General features: G+C 47.9%; 1 protein-coding gene across 1 annotated transcript in view; it reads right to left on the reverse strand.

The window, feature by feature from the left end:
• Nucleotides 1–267: 267 nt before the first annotated feature.
• The window catches only part of LOC105489826 (tudor domain containing 9), a 147,507-nt gene continuing 134,892 nt past the window's right edge, over nucleotides 268–12,882 (reverse strand). Inside the window, exons 34-35 of the mRNA XM_071099493.1 lie at nucleotides 2,639–2,710; nucleotides 268–2,250 (exon numbers count right to left, since the gene is read on the reverse strand). Of these exons, the coding sequence (XP_070955594.1) occupies nucleotides 2,672–2,710 (39 nt within the window). The 3' untranslated portion in view covers nucleotides 268–2,250; nucleotides 2,639–2,671. The remainder of the gene's footprint in view (nucleotides 2,251–2,638; nucleotides 2,711–12,882) is intronic.

Below are 12,882 nucleotides of genomic sequence, written 5' to 3' on the forward strand. Positions count from 1 at the left end.
CTGTTACCTGGAGTGCAGTAGCAAGATTTTGGCTCACTGCAACCTCTGCTTCCCAGGTTCAAGCAATTCTCCTGTCTCAGTTCCCCAAATAGCTGGGATTGCAGGGTGTGCACCACCATACCCGGCTTTTTTTTTTTTTTTTTGGTATTTTTAGTAGACACGGGGTTTAACCATGTCGGCCAGGCTGGTCTTGAACTCCTGACCTCAGGTGCTCCACCTGCCTCGGCCTCCCTAAGTGTTGGGATTACAGGTGTGAGCCACGGCGCCCAGTCCCATAGAACTATTTTGGTAGCAATAGTGCAAAATTAATCTTGTCTGCAGAGAAGCAAATGCATTCTGCCCAGCAAGAGTCTGTGTTAGTTTTCTGGGACTGCAGTAACAAAATGAGTGATTTACAGTGCAAGGAGGTCTACTTCTCACAGTTCTGGGGGGTGGAAGTCTAAGGTCAGGGCGTCACGGGTTGGTGTTTCCTGCGAGCAGACGGTGCCTTCTTGCTGTGCCTCACAGGGTCTTTCCTCTGTGCAGTCACGCCTCCCTGATGATCTCCAGATGTCCAGACTTTCTCTTTTTATAGACATACCAGTCATATTGAATTTGGGGCCTCATTTTAATTCAACCATCTCTTTAAAGTCTACCTCCAAATACAGTTGCATTCTAAGACATTGGAGTGTGGGGGACTTCAACATTTGAATCTAAGGGAGACAATCCAGCCCATCACAGCCCCCTGAAAATCCAGTTTCGCGTTCGTTGGCACATTCATGTCAAAATTCCTCATCTGTAAGTGTCAGTTTCAGGACTTCTCCTCTGAGCTGGTCCTCACAGCTGCCTGGGCTAGGGAAGCACTTCGACGCGTGCTCACCCTGCATCCCTGTGAACATCACGTCTGGCCCTTTTGGTGAATCATCCTTTAACAACATGCCTGCCGCCATAAATTCTAGGAAACCTTGTTTGGGGCCAGGGCAGCCTTCACTGGCAATAATCCTCACTGGAGTGGCTTTTCTGCCAGGTGCCAGGAGCCCGTCAGGTTTCTGCTGTGGAAACCTCAAAAGCACCAGAGCTCGATGCTGCAGCTTCGCCTGAAGACACTGCTGGTCTTTGGACAGCTCCGCTGTCCTGCTTCGTTTTTGCCTGCATCCACCTACATCTACAGCGTCCTTGGACGGAACCTTTCACGCAATATAGAAAGCTGGCTCTGTGTCAGGTGCCTTTGTAGGCATGGGGGAGGCAGCCCCTGTCCTCCTGAGTGTACCAGCCAGGGTGGGGGCCATAGTAGACAAAAATACCAGCATCTGGCAGTGACAGTGCCCTGAGGAACACTCAGGGAACAGAGAGACAGGCAGTGCTGTTTACAACAGGGTGATCAGGGAAGGCCTCTTCGAAGGGTTGGCATTGGAGCAAAGCCAGCATGCCAGGCGGGGACAGGTGCCGAGGCCCGAGGCGGGAGCGAGCATGGCCCCACAATGCCCAGGTCAGTGGGGCGAGAGCACTCAGAGGGAGGGGACACCCACTGAGTGACTGTGGTGCCAGGTGAGGACTTGCAATTTAACTCCAAAGGTGAACACCAGCCCTACCAAGGGTTGGGCTAGTTTGTTTATTCTCTGGCTGCTGTGTGCAGAGAGACTGAGACAAGAATAGGGTCAGGAGGGCTTTGGGCAGGGTGGGGGAAGAGCTGGGGATGGGGAAGTGCGAGGTGGGAGTGCTGGGAGCACAGGTTGGATCTTGGGAGGTACCAGCCGAAGAGAAGAGGAAGGGTGACTCTCCTGTCTTTGGCCAGAGCAGCCACGGAATGGGGATGTCCTTACTGAGAAAGCAGGGGCTGGAGTGGGGCTTGAGGCCGGCCAGAGGGAAGCAAGGTGTGTCGGACGCATCCTGCTTGGGGGCCACCTGGGCAGGTTCGAGGAGACTCGGCTGCGCATCCTGCAGTCAGCGGCACAGGGATGACAAGGTCACGACAGCAGCGAGGTGTCAGCAGAGACAAAGGCCCCAGTCTGAGCCTGGACATTCCAGCCTCAAAGGCCAGGAGGAGAGAACCCAGGACCGCGAGGGGAGAAGGCCAGGAAGCGATCTGCACGTGAAGTCCCACGGCGTGGTGAGGGAAGGCCAGAAGCTGGCCGTGTGTGGAGCAAGGTGGAGGCTGCTGCGGCCTCACCCCAGCTAAGTGGCGTGGACGGGTAGACGTCTGTCCCCCCGGAGGGACACTTGGCCATCGCTGTGCTGCCTGCTGCTGAAGGAAATGCTCTCCACCAGGGGCTGGGTTAGGAAGGTGCAGGATGTGCCGGTCGCTCCCTGGCTCCTGGCCCCCTGGCTCCCCAGGCGGTGTAGTGCCAGGAGGTGAGTCCAGGGAACCTGGGCAGCCCCAGCCAAGTCCCCAGGTTCTGCCCACCCCTCCTTTATTTCTGATTGTTCAGAAAAATGTTTCCTTGGCCACCCAGGTCTCTCCTCATCCCTCTTCTCTCTCACTTCCCGTCTACACCCTCCCCAGTGGCCCTCCTTCCACACAGCACAGCAGAGTTCTCGGTGGGACCCTCCCAGAGTGTTTATAAAATCCACTCCAGCCCCACCCAGAGCTCACTGCGTGGAAGGGCATCTGCCATTTGACAATGCCCAGTGGTCCAGACCACTCTACAGCCCTGCCTACCTTTTCTGCACCTCTTCTTCTAGAGCAAGGTGCTCAGAGCGTGGCCTCTGCTCCAGCAGCAGCACCTGGAACCTGTGGAAATGCAAAGCCCAGGCCCCTGACAGGGACTCTGGGTGGGGCCCAGGAGTCCAGACTCTGACCCTACTCTGGGTGATGCTGATACAGGTGCACATTTGGGAACCAATGGTCTAGAACAAAGGACGGCAAACCAGGGCTTGACGGCCAGGCCTGGTGCACCTGTGTGTGTAAACACAGTTTTCTTGGAACAGCCACACCCACTCACTTACGTATTGTGTTGGGGAGGTGCCGGGGGCAGGCGCCCGTGGCCGTGCCATGGCTGGCTTTCCAGAGGCAGAGGGGCAAAAGGAAGCGCCTGGGTGCCGAGTAAGGGGCCGCAGGAATGCCTCACATACTCCTGTCTGTCCTTGGCCACTCACTGGGGCAGATCTTGGTCCAGGGTGGTCACCTCCACCCTGAGGCTGGGGGACCTCAGGTCACAAGCTCTGCTCTTCCAGTCCCCAGCTCCACACAAACAAGCCAAGACTCCTGGAGACGAGGCACAGTGCTGAGGCTGCTCGTAAGGTACACGGTGCCCCCCTGGGTTCTGGCCGTGGCAGCGGGCCTGGAAAGGGAGGCCCTGGGAGGCCGCACTTCTTCAGCTACTCAGGCTTTGTCTGTTGCCCTACACTGTGAGTCTTCACGGTACTGCCTTTGGTCCAGGCACTGTTGCAGCCACCCTGCAAATCCAGGCACACTTCACCCCTGTAACCACACCGAGGCAGAGGATGATAATCCTATTTGGTGAGTGAGGGGACTGAGGCACACAGCGGGTCCCATGGCAGGTGAGCGCTGCACTGGCCTTGTGGACACTATAGGGGTTCCTGACACTGTGTTGAAGTAGGGGCTGGCCCGGCCTGGGCCAGTGGGCTGGAGGGGAACAGAGGTGTGTGGGGACCCCAAAGAGAGGAAGCCTAAGGAACTTTCCGATGGGCGAAGGAGTCTTGGGGCCTGGGCAGGGCACTGCGGAGAGCCGGGGCATCTTCGGCAGAAGGGTGGACCCCAGGGGAATGTGGGAAAACATGGAAGGGTCACTGTGTGAGCTATGATCACGCCACTGTGCTCCAGCCTGGTGACAGACTGCGCCCCTGTCTCATAAATAAATAAGGCCAAAGGACTTGAATAGACATTACTCCAAAGATGATATACACATGGCCAAGAAGAATATGAGAAGACACTCAACATCACTAATCATCAGGGAAAGGCAAATCAAAGCCACGTGGTGTCCCCACTCACCCTGTGGGACGGCTACTACCAAAAAAACAGAAAATAAGTGTTTGCAAGGATGTGGAGGCATTGGAATTCTGGTGCACTGCTGGTGGGATTATAAAATGGTACAGCCACTATGGGAAACGGTATAGAGGCTCCTCAATAAATTAAAATTAGACCTACCATAGGGTCCAGCAATTCCATTTGAGAACAGAGACAAAAGGTTGGAAAGGAAGATCTCAAAGAGATGTTTGCACACCCACGTTCATAGCAGCACTGCTCACAAAAGCCAAGAGGTGGGAGCAACCTAAGTGTCCATCCCCAGATGAGTAGAGAAGCAAGGCAGTATATCCACAGAAAAGGAAGGAAATCCTGCCACGGGCTACAACATAGGGTATGCTAGGTGAAATAAGCCAATCACAGAAAGACAAATACAGATGTTTACAATGGAATATGTTCTAATAAACCCATCATAGGTCAAAAAATCATTAAGTTCAACCATTGTAAATCAGGAACCTTCTGTACAACAGGATCCCACTTATATGGGGTACCAGATGCTGTGGTCTGAATGCATCCCCCAAAACTCACTTGTTGGAAACTTAATCCACAATGCAACAGTGTTTGGAAGTGGGGCCTTTTAGAAGATGTTTAGGTCATGAGGGTGAGCCCTCGTGAATGAGTTAATGCCACTACAAAAAGACCTGACTGAGGGAGTTTGGTCTTTTTTCCCCTTCTGCCACGTGAGAACACAGATTCAAGGTGCCATCTTGGAAGCAGAAGCCCAGATCCTCACCAGACGTCAGATGCCAGCTCCATGACCTTGGACTTCCCAGCCTCCAGAACTGTGAGAAATAAATCTCTGTCATTTATAAATTACCTAGTCTCAGGTATTCTGTTACAGAAGCACAAAACAGACTGACTCCACGAGGAGCCAAACATACAGAGACAGAAGTGGAATGACGGTTGCCAGGGCTGAGAGGAGGAAGGACTGAGAAGTCGCCTCATAGGTGCAGAGTTTCCAATGTGCAAGATGAAAAAGTTCCAGGATCCCTTTCACAACAATGTGAATGTACTTAACACTACTGAATGGTACACTCAAAAATAGTTAAGATGGCACATTTTTATGCTTTCTACCACAATAAAAAAAGTGAGCAGGCAAGGATAGACTAGAAGAAAATGTTCACAAGACATACACCAGACAAAGGACTTGCATTCTGACGAAAGAACTACAACTCAATAAAAATACAAACAACTCCCCCAAAACGGGGCACAAGACTTGAGCAGATACTTCACCAAGGAAGATACGGGCAAATTTTAACATAAAAAATTGGGGGACCAGGTGTGGTGGCTCATGCCTGTAAACTTAGCACCAGGAGGCCAAGGCAGAGAAAATTTTTCTCTACAGAAATTAAAAACTAGCTGGGTGTGGTGGTGCACACCTGTGGTCCCAGCTACTCAGGGGGCTGAGGCAGGAGGATCGCTTGAACCCAGGAAGTGAATCACACCACTGCACTCCAGCCTGGGTGACAGAGCAAGACTCTGTTGCTAAAAAAAAATAATAATAAATGTTTAGTTAAAGGGAATGAACTACTGAGAAGGGTAGAAACATGTCCGAAGAACACAGGAAGAGCAGATGTGCAGCAGCCACTACCTCTAGGATCAAGGACAACACCCATGGGAGGAAGAAACTTGGAAGAGCCCTGCTCCGACACCCAGAATGAGACTCAGATCTCTTTGGAGAGAGAGTGGCTGGGGCCACGGAATGACCAGAGGTGCAAAGGCTGGGCCTGGCGGGCAGGAAACTGCTTATTGCTGAGACGTGCTGGGAGGCCACCTGCTGGCAAGAAGCACCGAAACAGGAAGAGCAGCTCCCTTCCTCCTGCAGCGTCCCTCCAGTGCCCTCTGCCGGCAACGCCTAACATTGCATCAGCTGGGAAAGAAAAAATGTTTACAGTCTAGCTCCAGGATGCCGGACGGCAAAGAAGGGTGGATTGAGGGCTGAGAGAGAAAAGCTCCAACTAGCACGGAATGTAAGTATTACAACCGCTTTAGACAATCTGGTAGTTTCTTACAAGATTAAACAATCACCTGCTCAATGACCCAGTAATCCCACAACTCCTCGGTATTTATCCAAGAGAAACAAAAATATATATCTACAAAGACTTGTTCACAGAAATTTTATTCATAATAGGTAAAAAGTGAAAACAATCCAATGCCCATCAGTAGAAGAATAAAGAAACGTGTGTGTGTGTCTGTGTGTGGTTTGAGACGGAGTCTCACTCTGTCGCCCAGGCTGCTGTGCAGTGGCACAATCTTGGCTCACTGCAACCTCTGCCTCCCAGGTTCAAGCGATTCTCCTACCTCAGCCTCCTGAGTAGCTGCAATTACAGGGGCTGGTCACCACCGCGTCTGGCTAATTTTTGTATTTTTAGGTGAGACAGGGTTTCACCATGTTGGCCAGGCTGGTCTCAAACTTCCACTCTCAGGTGATCCACCCACCTTAGCCTCCCAAAGTGCTGGGATTACAGGCATGAGCCACCATGCCCAGCCAAGAAACTGGTATATTTATACAAAAGAAAAGAAAACAAAACAAAAAAAGTATTGACTTAAACGTGTATCTTGGTCTGTTTTGTGCTGCTATAACATAAACCTCAAACAAACATATTGAGCAAAAGCAGCCTGATACAAAAGAGTACATACTGTAGGATTCCATTTACATGAACTTTTACAACAATCAAAACTAATCTATAGGCTGGGCATGGTGGCTCATGCCTCTAATCCCAGCATTTTGGGGGACTAAGGTAGGAGGATCACTTGGGCTCAGGAGTTTGAGACCAGCCTGACCAACATGGTGAAACCCTGTCTCTACTAAAAATACAAAAATTAGCCAGGCATGCTGGCAGGAGCCCGTAGTCCCAGCTACTTGGGAGGCTGAAGCAGGAGAATTGCTTGAACCTGGGAGGCGGAGGCTGCAGTGAGCTGAGATCGCACTACACTCCAGTCTGGGTAACAGAGCAAGACTCTGTCTCAAAACCAAACAAATCTATAGTGAAAGTAATCAGAAGGGCGGTTGTATCTATGGGAGCGTCCTGTGGTGATGAAAATACTGTCATCCTAGTAGCCGTGTGGCTGCATGGGTATATCAATTCATCAGCACTCACTGCACTAGAATTCAGATCTGTACATTTCTCTGTAAATTATGCCTCAAACAATTTCAAAGGGGAAACAAGAATCTCTAATCTACAGCTCTCTGAAAACAGGAGGGAACAGACTATCAATGCTGAAGTTCTATTTTTTACCGTAAACTATCCTTTAGTCTTATACCATCCCAAATCAAAAGCTGTTACAATGAACCTAAATGACCAATAACAACAAAACTCTTAATCTAACAGTTCTCCAAATTATTTTTCTTGTAAGCAAACGTTGAGAATGTTATTAGAATTTGTTTCTTTCTCCGCTGGTTCATATTACACAGGCTTACATGTGTAGCTAGAATGGGCAACTGTAAGCATACTTTCTCTTTTTCATTTTTTTGAGACAAGGTCTCACTCTGTCACGCAGGTTGGAGTGCAGTGGCACGATCACAGCTCACTGCAGCCTCAAACTCCTGGGCTCAAGCAATCCTCCCACCTCAGCCTCCCAAGTAGCTGTGACTACAGGTACACACCACCACACCTGGCAATTTTATTTTTCTGCAGATGGGGTCTCACTACATTGCCCAGACTGGTCTCAAACTCCTGGTTTCAAGCCATCCTCCTGCCTTGGCCTCCCAAAGTGCTGGGATTACAGGCATGAACCACCATGCCCAGTGTCTTTTAAACTTTTTTTTCTTTTGATAGATTTAGGGGGTACAGATGCAGTTTTGTTACATGGATACGTTGCCTAGTGAAGTCTGGACTGTTAATGTAACTGTCACTCTAACAAAAGTATACATTCTACCCAATGGGTAATTTCTCACCCCTCACCCGCATCCCCCCCTTCCACCTTTTCCAAATTCTTTCTAAATATGCCTCACGAAGTTGGAAGAAGCTATGCTTTCTTACCTTGCCATTATTTCCCATCAATGTTTCCAATTGTTGGGGTTTTTCTTAAGTTCTGAGGTATTTGCTACTATTGATAGTTTGCGAGCTAGTATTTAGAAAAACTTCACCTTTTGCCTACAAAGTCAAAAGCTGCAGAGGCAAAACCTGCAGTTCTAAGAGAAATGGGCTAGAGGGCAGTGCTGTTCTCTCAGTGACATTTCTCAATTTACAAGGAGAAAAAAACGTCCCCTAGTCTTGAACGGGGTTAGTAAAGCCCAAGTATAAAGATCTCATTATAAAATATAATTCAAGCAGAAAATATTACATAAGTGATTCTATGCTCCTCTCTAATTACAGATCTTCAGAAACACAGTCGAACCTAAGACTCCCCTAAAGCCTTTGACAGTCAGATTTCTGCATTATACTACTGCCATGAGCCACATCATGACATTTCGGTCAACAGACCACCTAGAGGATAGTGGTTCCGTAAGATGATACTATATTTTTCTTGTACTTTTCCATGTTTAGATACTTACCAATGTGTTACAATTGCCTACAGTAGGCCGGGCGCAGGGGCTCACACCTGTAATCCCAGCACTTTGGGAGGCCGAGGCGGGCGGATCATGAGGTCAGGAGATCGAGACCAGCCTGGCCGACATGGTGAAACCCCGTCTCTACTAAACATACAAAAATTACCTGCGCATGGTGGCGGGCACCTGTAGTCCCAGCTACTTGGGAGGCTGAGGCAGGAGAACGGCGCAAACCTGGGAGGCGGAGCTTGCAGTAAGCCGAGATCACGCCACTGCACTCCAACCTGGGCGACAGAGAGAGACTCCGTCTCAAAAACAAACAAAACAACAACAAAAAAACAACTGCCTCCAGTATTCAGTAGTCACATGCTGTAGAGGTTCTTAGTAGAGGAATAGGCTCCACCAGATAGCCTAGGTGTGTCATACGCCGCTGTACCATCTAGGTTTGTGTAAGTGCACTCCATGATATTTACACAACAAAATCGCCTAATGGCACAGTCCTCAGAACGTATCCCTGTCAAGTGACACATGACTGCACTTCTCTGAGGTTATAATGGCATCTTTCTCTTGCTTAAAAAGCCTTTTCAAATTAATGTACTAAGATAGTTCTTCCAAACACAAAAGTGAATCCAGAGAATAATCAACCACCTGCCTAAAGGCCATAGCGCTTCCTCGCCCTGGTATCTCATCACAGCATCTGCTACTGTGCTCTAGTTTCTTAGTGAGTCTTAACGTGGCATCAGGAACTGGGTCATGTATTCCTTAGAGTGGTTACTTTATGGTGGAGAGAGATGCTTAATAATGCTTTGTTACCTGAATTCTGAATTCTGATTATTCTGATTATTACCGCCTGTGCTTCTAAATGGAAGCAAGCCTGAACTTTTCATAGTAGTGAGTAGGTTTTGGTCGAGTTACTTTGAGCTTAGGCAATTCTGAATAAATAGCCTGGAAGCAAATACCCACGACCACAAGCAGTCTAGGATGCCTCATTTACTGTGGTCTCTTAATTCCCACTTTTAATACTCCATCTGCAGCTTGGCACTTTGTGATTGAATGTGTATTCTTTTGATTTCTTTGGTTTTTTAGTATATACTGTTTTAAACAGGAACTATGGTTGCTTGTAACACAGACAAAACCTAACAGAGGCTTTAAAAAGTTAATTTCTCTCCCACATAAAAGAAGTCTCCAGGTAGGCAGTCCAGGCTGGTGGGATGGCTCTGTGGTTGAGAGGAACCCAGATTCTGCCATTGTTTGTCAATGGTTTCCATTCTTAAGGTCCCCTCAAAGTTGAAGATGGCTGCTCAAGCACCAGCCATCAGGTGTGCATTCCAGGGAAGAAGCGGGAAAGCATCTAAAGGAACAAAAGGGCCCATATCACCTGTCTCCCTTTTAAGGGAGGAGGCTTTAACCACTTCCTGCTTTTATCTCATTGGTCAGAACTAGCCACATGGCCATGCCTAGCTGCAAGAGAGGCTGGGAAATGTAATCTCTTAGGTAGGCACACTGTTGCCTTCTCAAGAGAACCAGGTTCTGTTACAGAAGAGAAAAGGGGGAAAAACAATATAAATTCTGCCACAGACAACAACTCATGGATTTATATATCTTTGGTGAGAAAATGTGATCAGATGCATGCATTTGCATAATCGTGTTCCCATCTATCCATGGCTCCCTCTCTCCGTTTACCCTCCTTACCACCCAGTCCCACCATCTCCCACCTTGGATAACCGAGGTCATTATCTAGAACATCCTTCCACATTGTTCTCTGTGCTCTTAATCCCATCCCAACACGCACAAGCACATACACACTTACACAGATACATCTATGTGGGTTTTCTGGTTACTGATTTTTTTGTTTTGTTTTGTTTTGTTTTGTTTTTACAGAGTCTCTCGCTCTGTTGCCCAGGCTGGAGTGCAGTGGTGCAATCTTGGCTCACTGCAACCTCCACCTCCCGGGTTCAAGTGATTTTCCTGTCTCAGCCTCACAAGTAGCTGTGATTACAGGCACATGCCACCACGCCCAGCTAATTTTTTGTATTTTTAGTAGGGATGGGGTTTCACCATGTTGGCCAGGCTGGTCTTGAACTGCTGGCCTCAAGTGATCTGCCCACCTCAGCCTCCCAAAGTACTGGGATTAGAGGTGTGAGCCACTGCACCCAGCCTGGTTACTGATTTTTAGGAAGATATTACGCACACTTTTGCATCTTTCTCTTCTCACGTGCCATATCTTGTGGACATCTTTTCAAGCCAACAACTGTAACTCTCAACTCACTCTTCACATGGCTGCACGGTATTCCTTGACATTGACTGCTATAACGTGTTGACCATTTCCTTTTGTGCAACATTCATCATTTCTAGTGTTCAGTTATTGCACTGTACAGTTGTCCTAAGTCAAAGGGTATGCCTGTTTTTAATTTTCACAGATGTTACCAGATTGATTTCCAAAAGAAACTGAAAAACTTCATACATTTACCAGCAACATGCAAGTATTTCTTCCCTCCACTTCCCCAACAACAAGCATACAGCTCTTGTTAAAATCTTGCCAGTCTGTAAAGCTCACTGATTTATGATTCCCTTACTACTAAGGAATTTGAGCATTTTCACATGTTAGTCATTTGGACAATTGTTCATATCATTGTCATGTTTTCCTATTTGACTCTTGTGCTCTTCCCTGACAATTTTTTTTAAATTTTATTTCTCAGAGTCTTGCTGTGTCGCTCAGGTTAGAATGCAGTGGTATATTCAAGACTCACTGCAGCCTCGAACTCTTGGGCTCAAGCTATCCTCCCGCCTCAGCCTCCCGAGGTACTGGTACTACAGACATTCACCACCTGTAATTTCTTTTTTTTTTTTAAAGACATCAGGTCTCAGTCGGGCATGGTGGCTCACACATGTAATCCCAGCACTTTGGGAGACTGAGGCAGGCAGATCACCTGAGGTCAGGAGTTTGAGACCAGCCTAGCCAACATGGAGAAACCCCATCTATACTAAAAAAATACAAAAACTAGCCAGGCATGGTGGTGGACACCTATAATCCCAGCTACTCAGGAGGCTGAGGCACGAGAATCACTTGGACCTGGGAGGCAGAGGTTGCAGTGAGCCGAGATCGCACCACTGCACTCCAGCCTGGGTGACAGAGTAAGACTCCGTCTTAAAAAAAAAGAGAGAGAGAGAGACAGACAGACAGACAGACAGACAGATCAGGTCTCTGTGATCTTGAACTCCTGACTTCAAGCAATTCTCCCGCTTTAGCCTCCCAAAATGCTGGGAATACAAGTGTGAGCCACCACTCCCAGCCTTGCCTGACAATTTTTTAAAATGTTTTTGTGTATACATATTAACCCTTTGTTGTTTACATCAATCTGTCCAATTCAACCTATCCACTGATTGGTTATGGTATCTTTTGCTATATGAAGTTTTTAAAATGTTATATAGCCAAACATGGGTATCTTTTGCCATATGGAGTTTTAATGCCTATGTAGTCAAATATATTTGTATCTTTTTACACAGCTTCTGATTTTCCGATCTATGTTAATATACCTAAAATGTGCATACAGTAGAATTCTATTCTTAGGCATTTATTCATCTCCACAAATTTTAAGATACTTTTTATCCAATTCCCAAAAGACACTGTTGAGAGTCTAATTGGAATTACATTTTCATATTAACTTGGGAGAATTGACAAAAATGATATGAAATCTTCTCAGCTATGCTTTTTCAGCTGTCTGGATTTTATGCCTTTTTTTTTTTTTTTTTTTTTTTTTTGAGACAGAGTTTCACTCTTGGCATCCAGGCTGGAGTGCAATGCTGCAATCTCAGCTCACTGCAACCTCCACCTGCCAGGTTCAAGCGATTCTCCTGAGTCAGCTTCCCGAGTAGCTGGGATGACAGGCTCATGCCACCACGCCCAGTTAAATTTTGTATTTTTAGTAGAGATGGGGTTTCACCACGTCAGGCCAGGCTGGTCTCGAACTCCTGACCTCAGGCGATCTGCCCGCCTCGGCCTCCCAAAGTGCTGGGATTACAGGCGTCAGCCACTGCACCCGGCAGATTTTATGTCTTTCAATAAGACCTCAGTTTTCTTCATTTAGGGATAGATCCTACACCTTTATTCTAAAACACCATGTTTTTTTTTCACCATATACACAGAATTTTTTTTTTTTTTGAGACAGTCTCGCTCTGTCCCCCAGGCTGGAGTGCAGTGGCGCAGTCTCAGCTCACCATAAGCTCCACCTCCCAGGTTCACACCATTCTCCCGCCTCAGCCTCCCAAGTAGCTGGGACTGCAGGTGCCTGTGACAACACCTGGCTATTTTTTTGTATTTTTAGTAGAGACGGGGTTTCACCATGTTAGCAAGGATGGTCTCGATCCCCTGACCTCATGATCCGCCTGCCTCAGCCTCCCAAAGTGCTGGGATTACAGGCGTGAG

Source organism: Macaca nemestrina, chromosome 7 (genome assembly GCF_043159975.1).
Source record: "Macaca nemestrina isolate mMacNem1 chromosome 7, mMacNem.hap1, whole genome shotgun sequence".
In the NCBI taxonomy this organism is placed as follows: domain Eukaryota; kingdom Metazoa; phylum Chordata; class Mammalia; order Primates; family Cercopithecidae; genus Macaca; species Macaca nemestrina.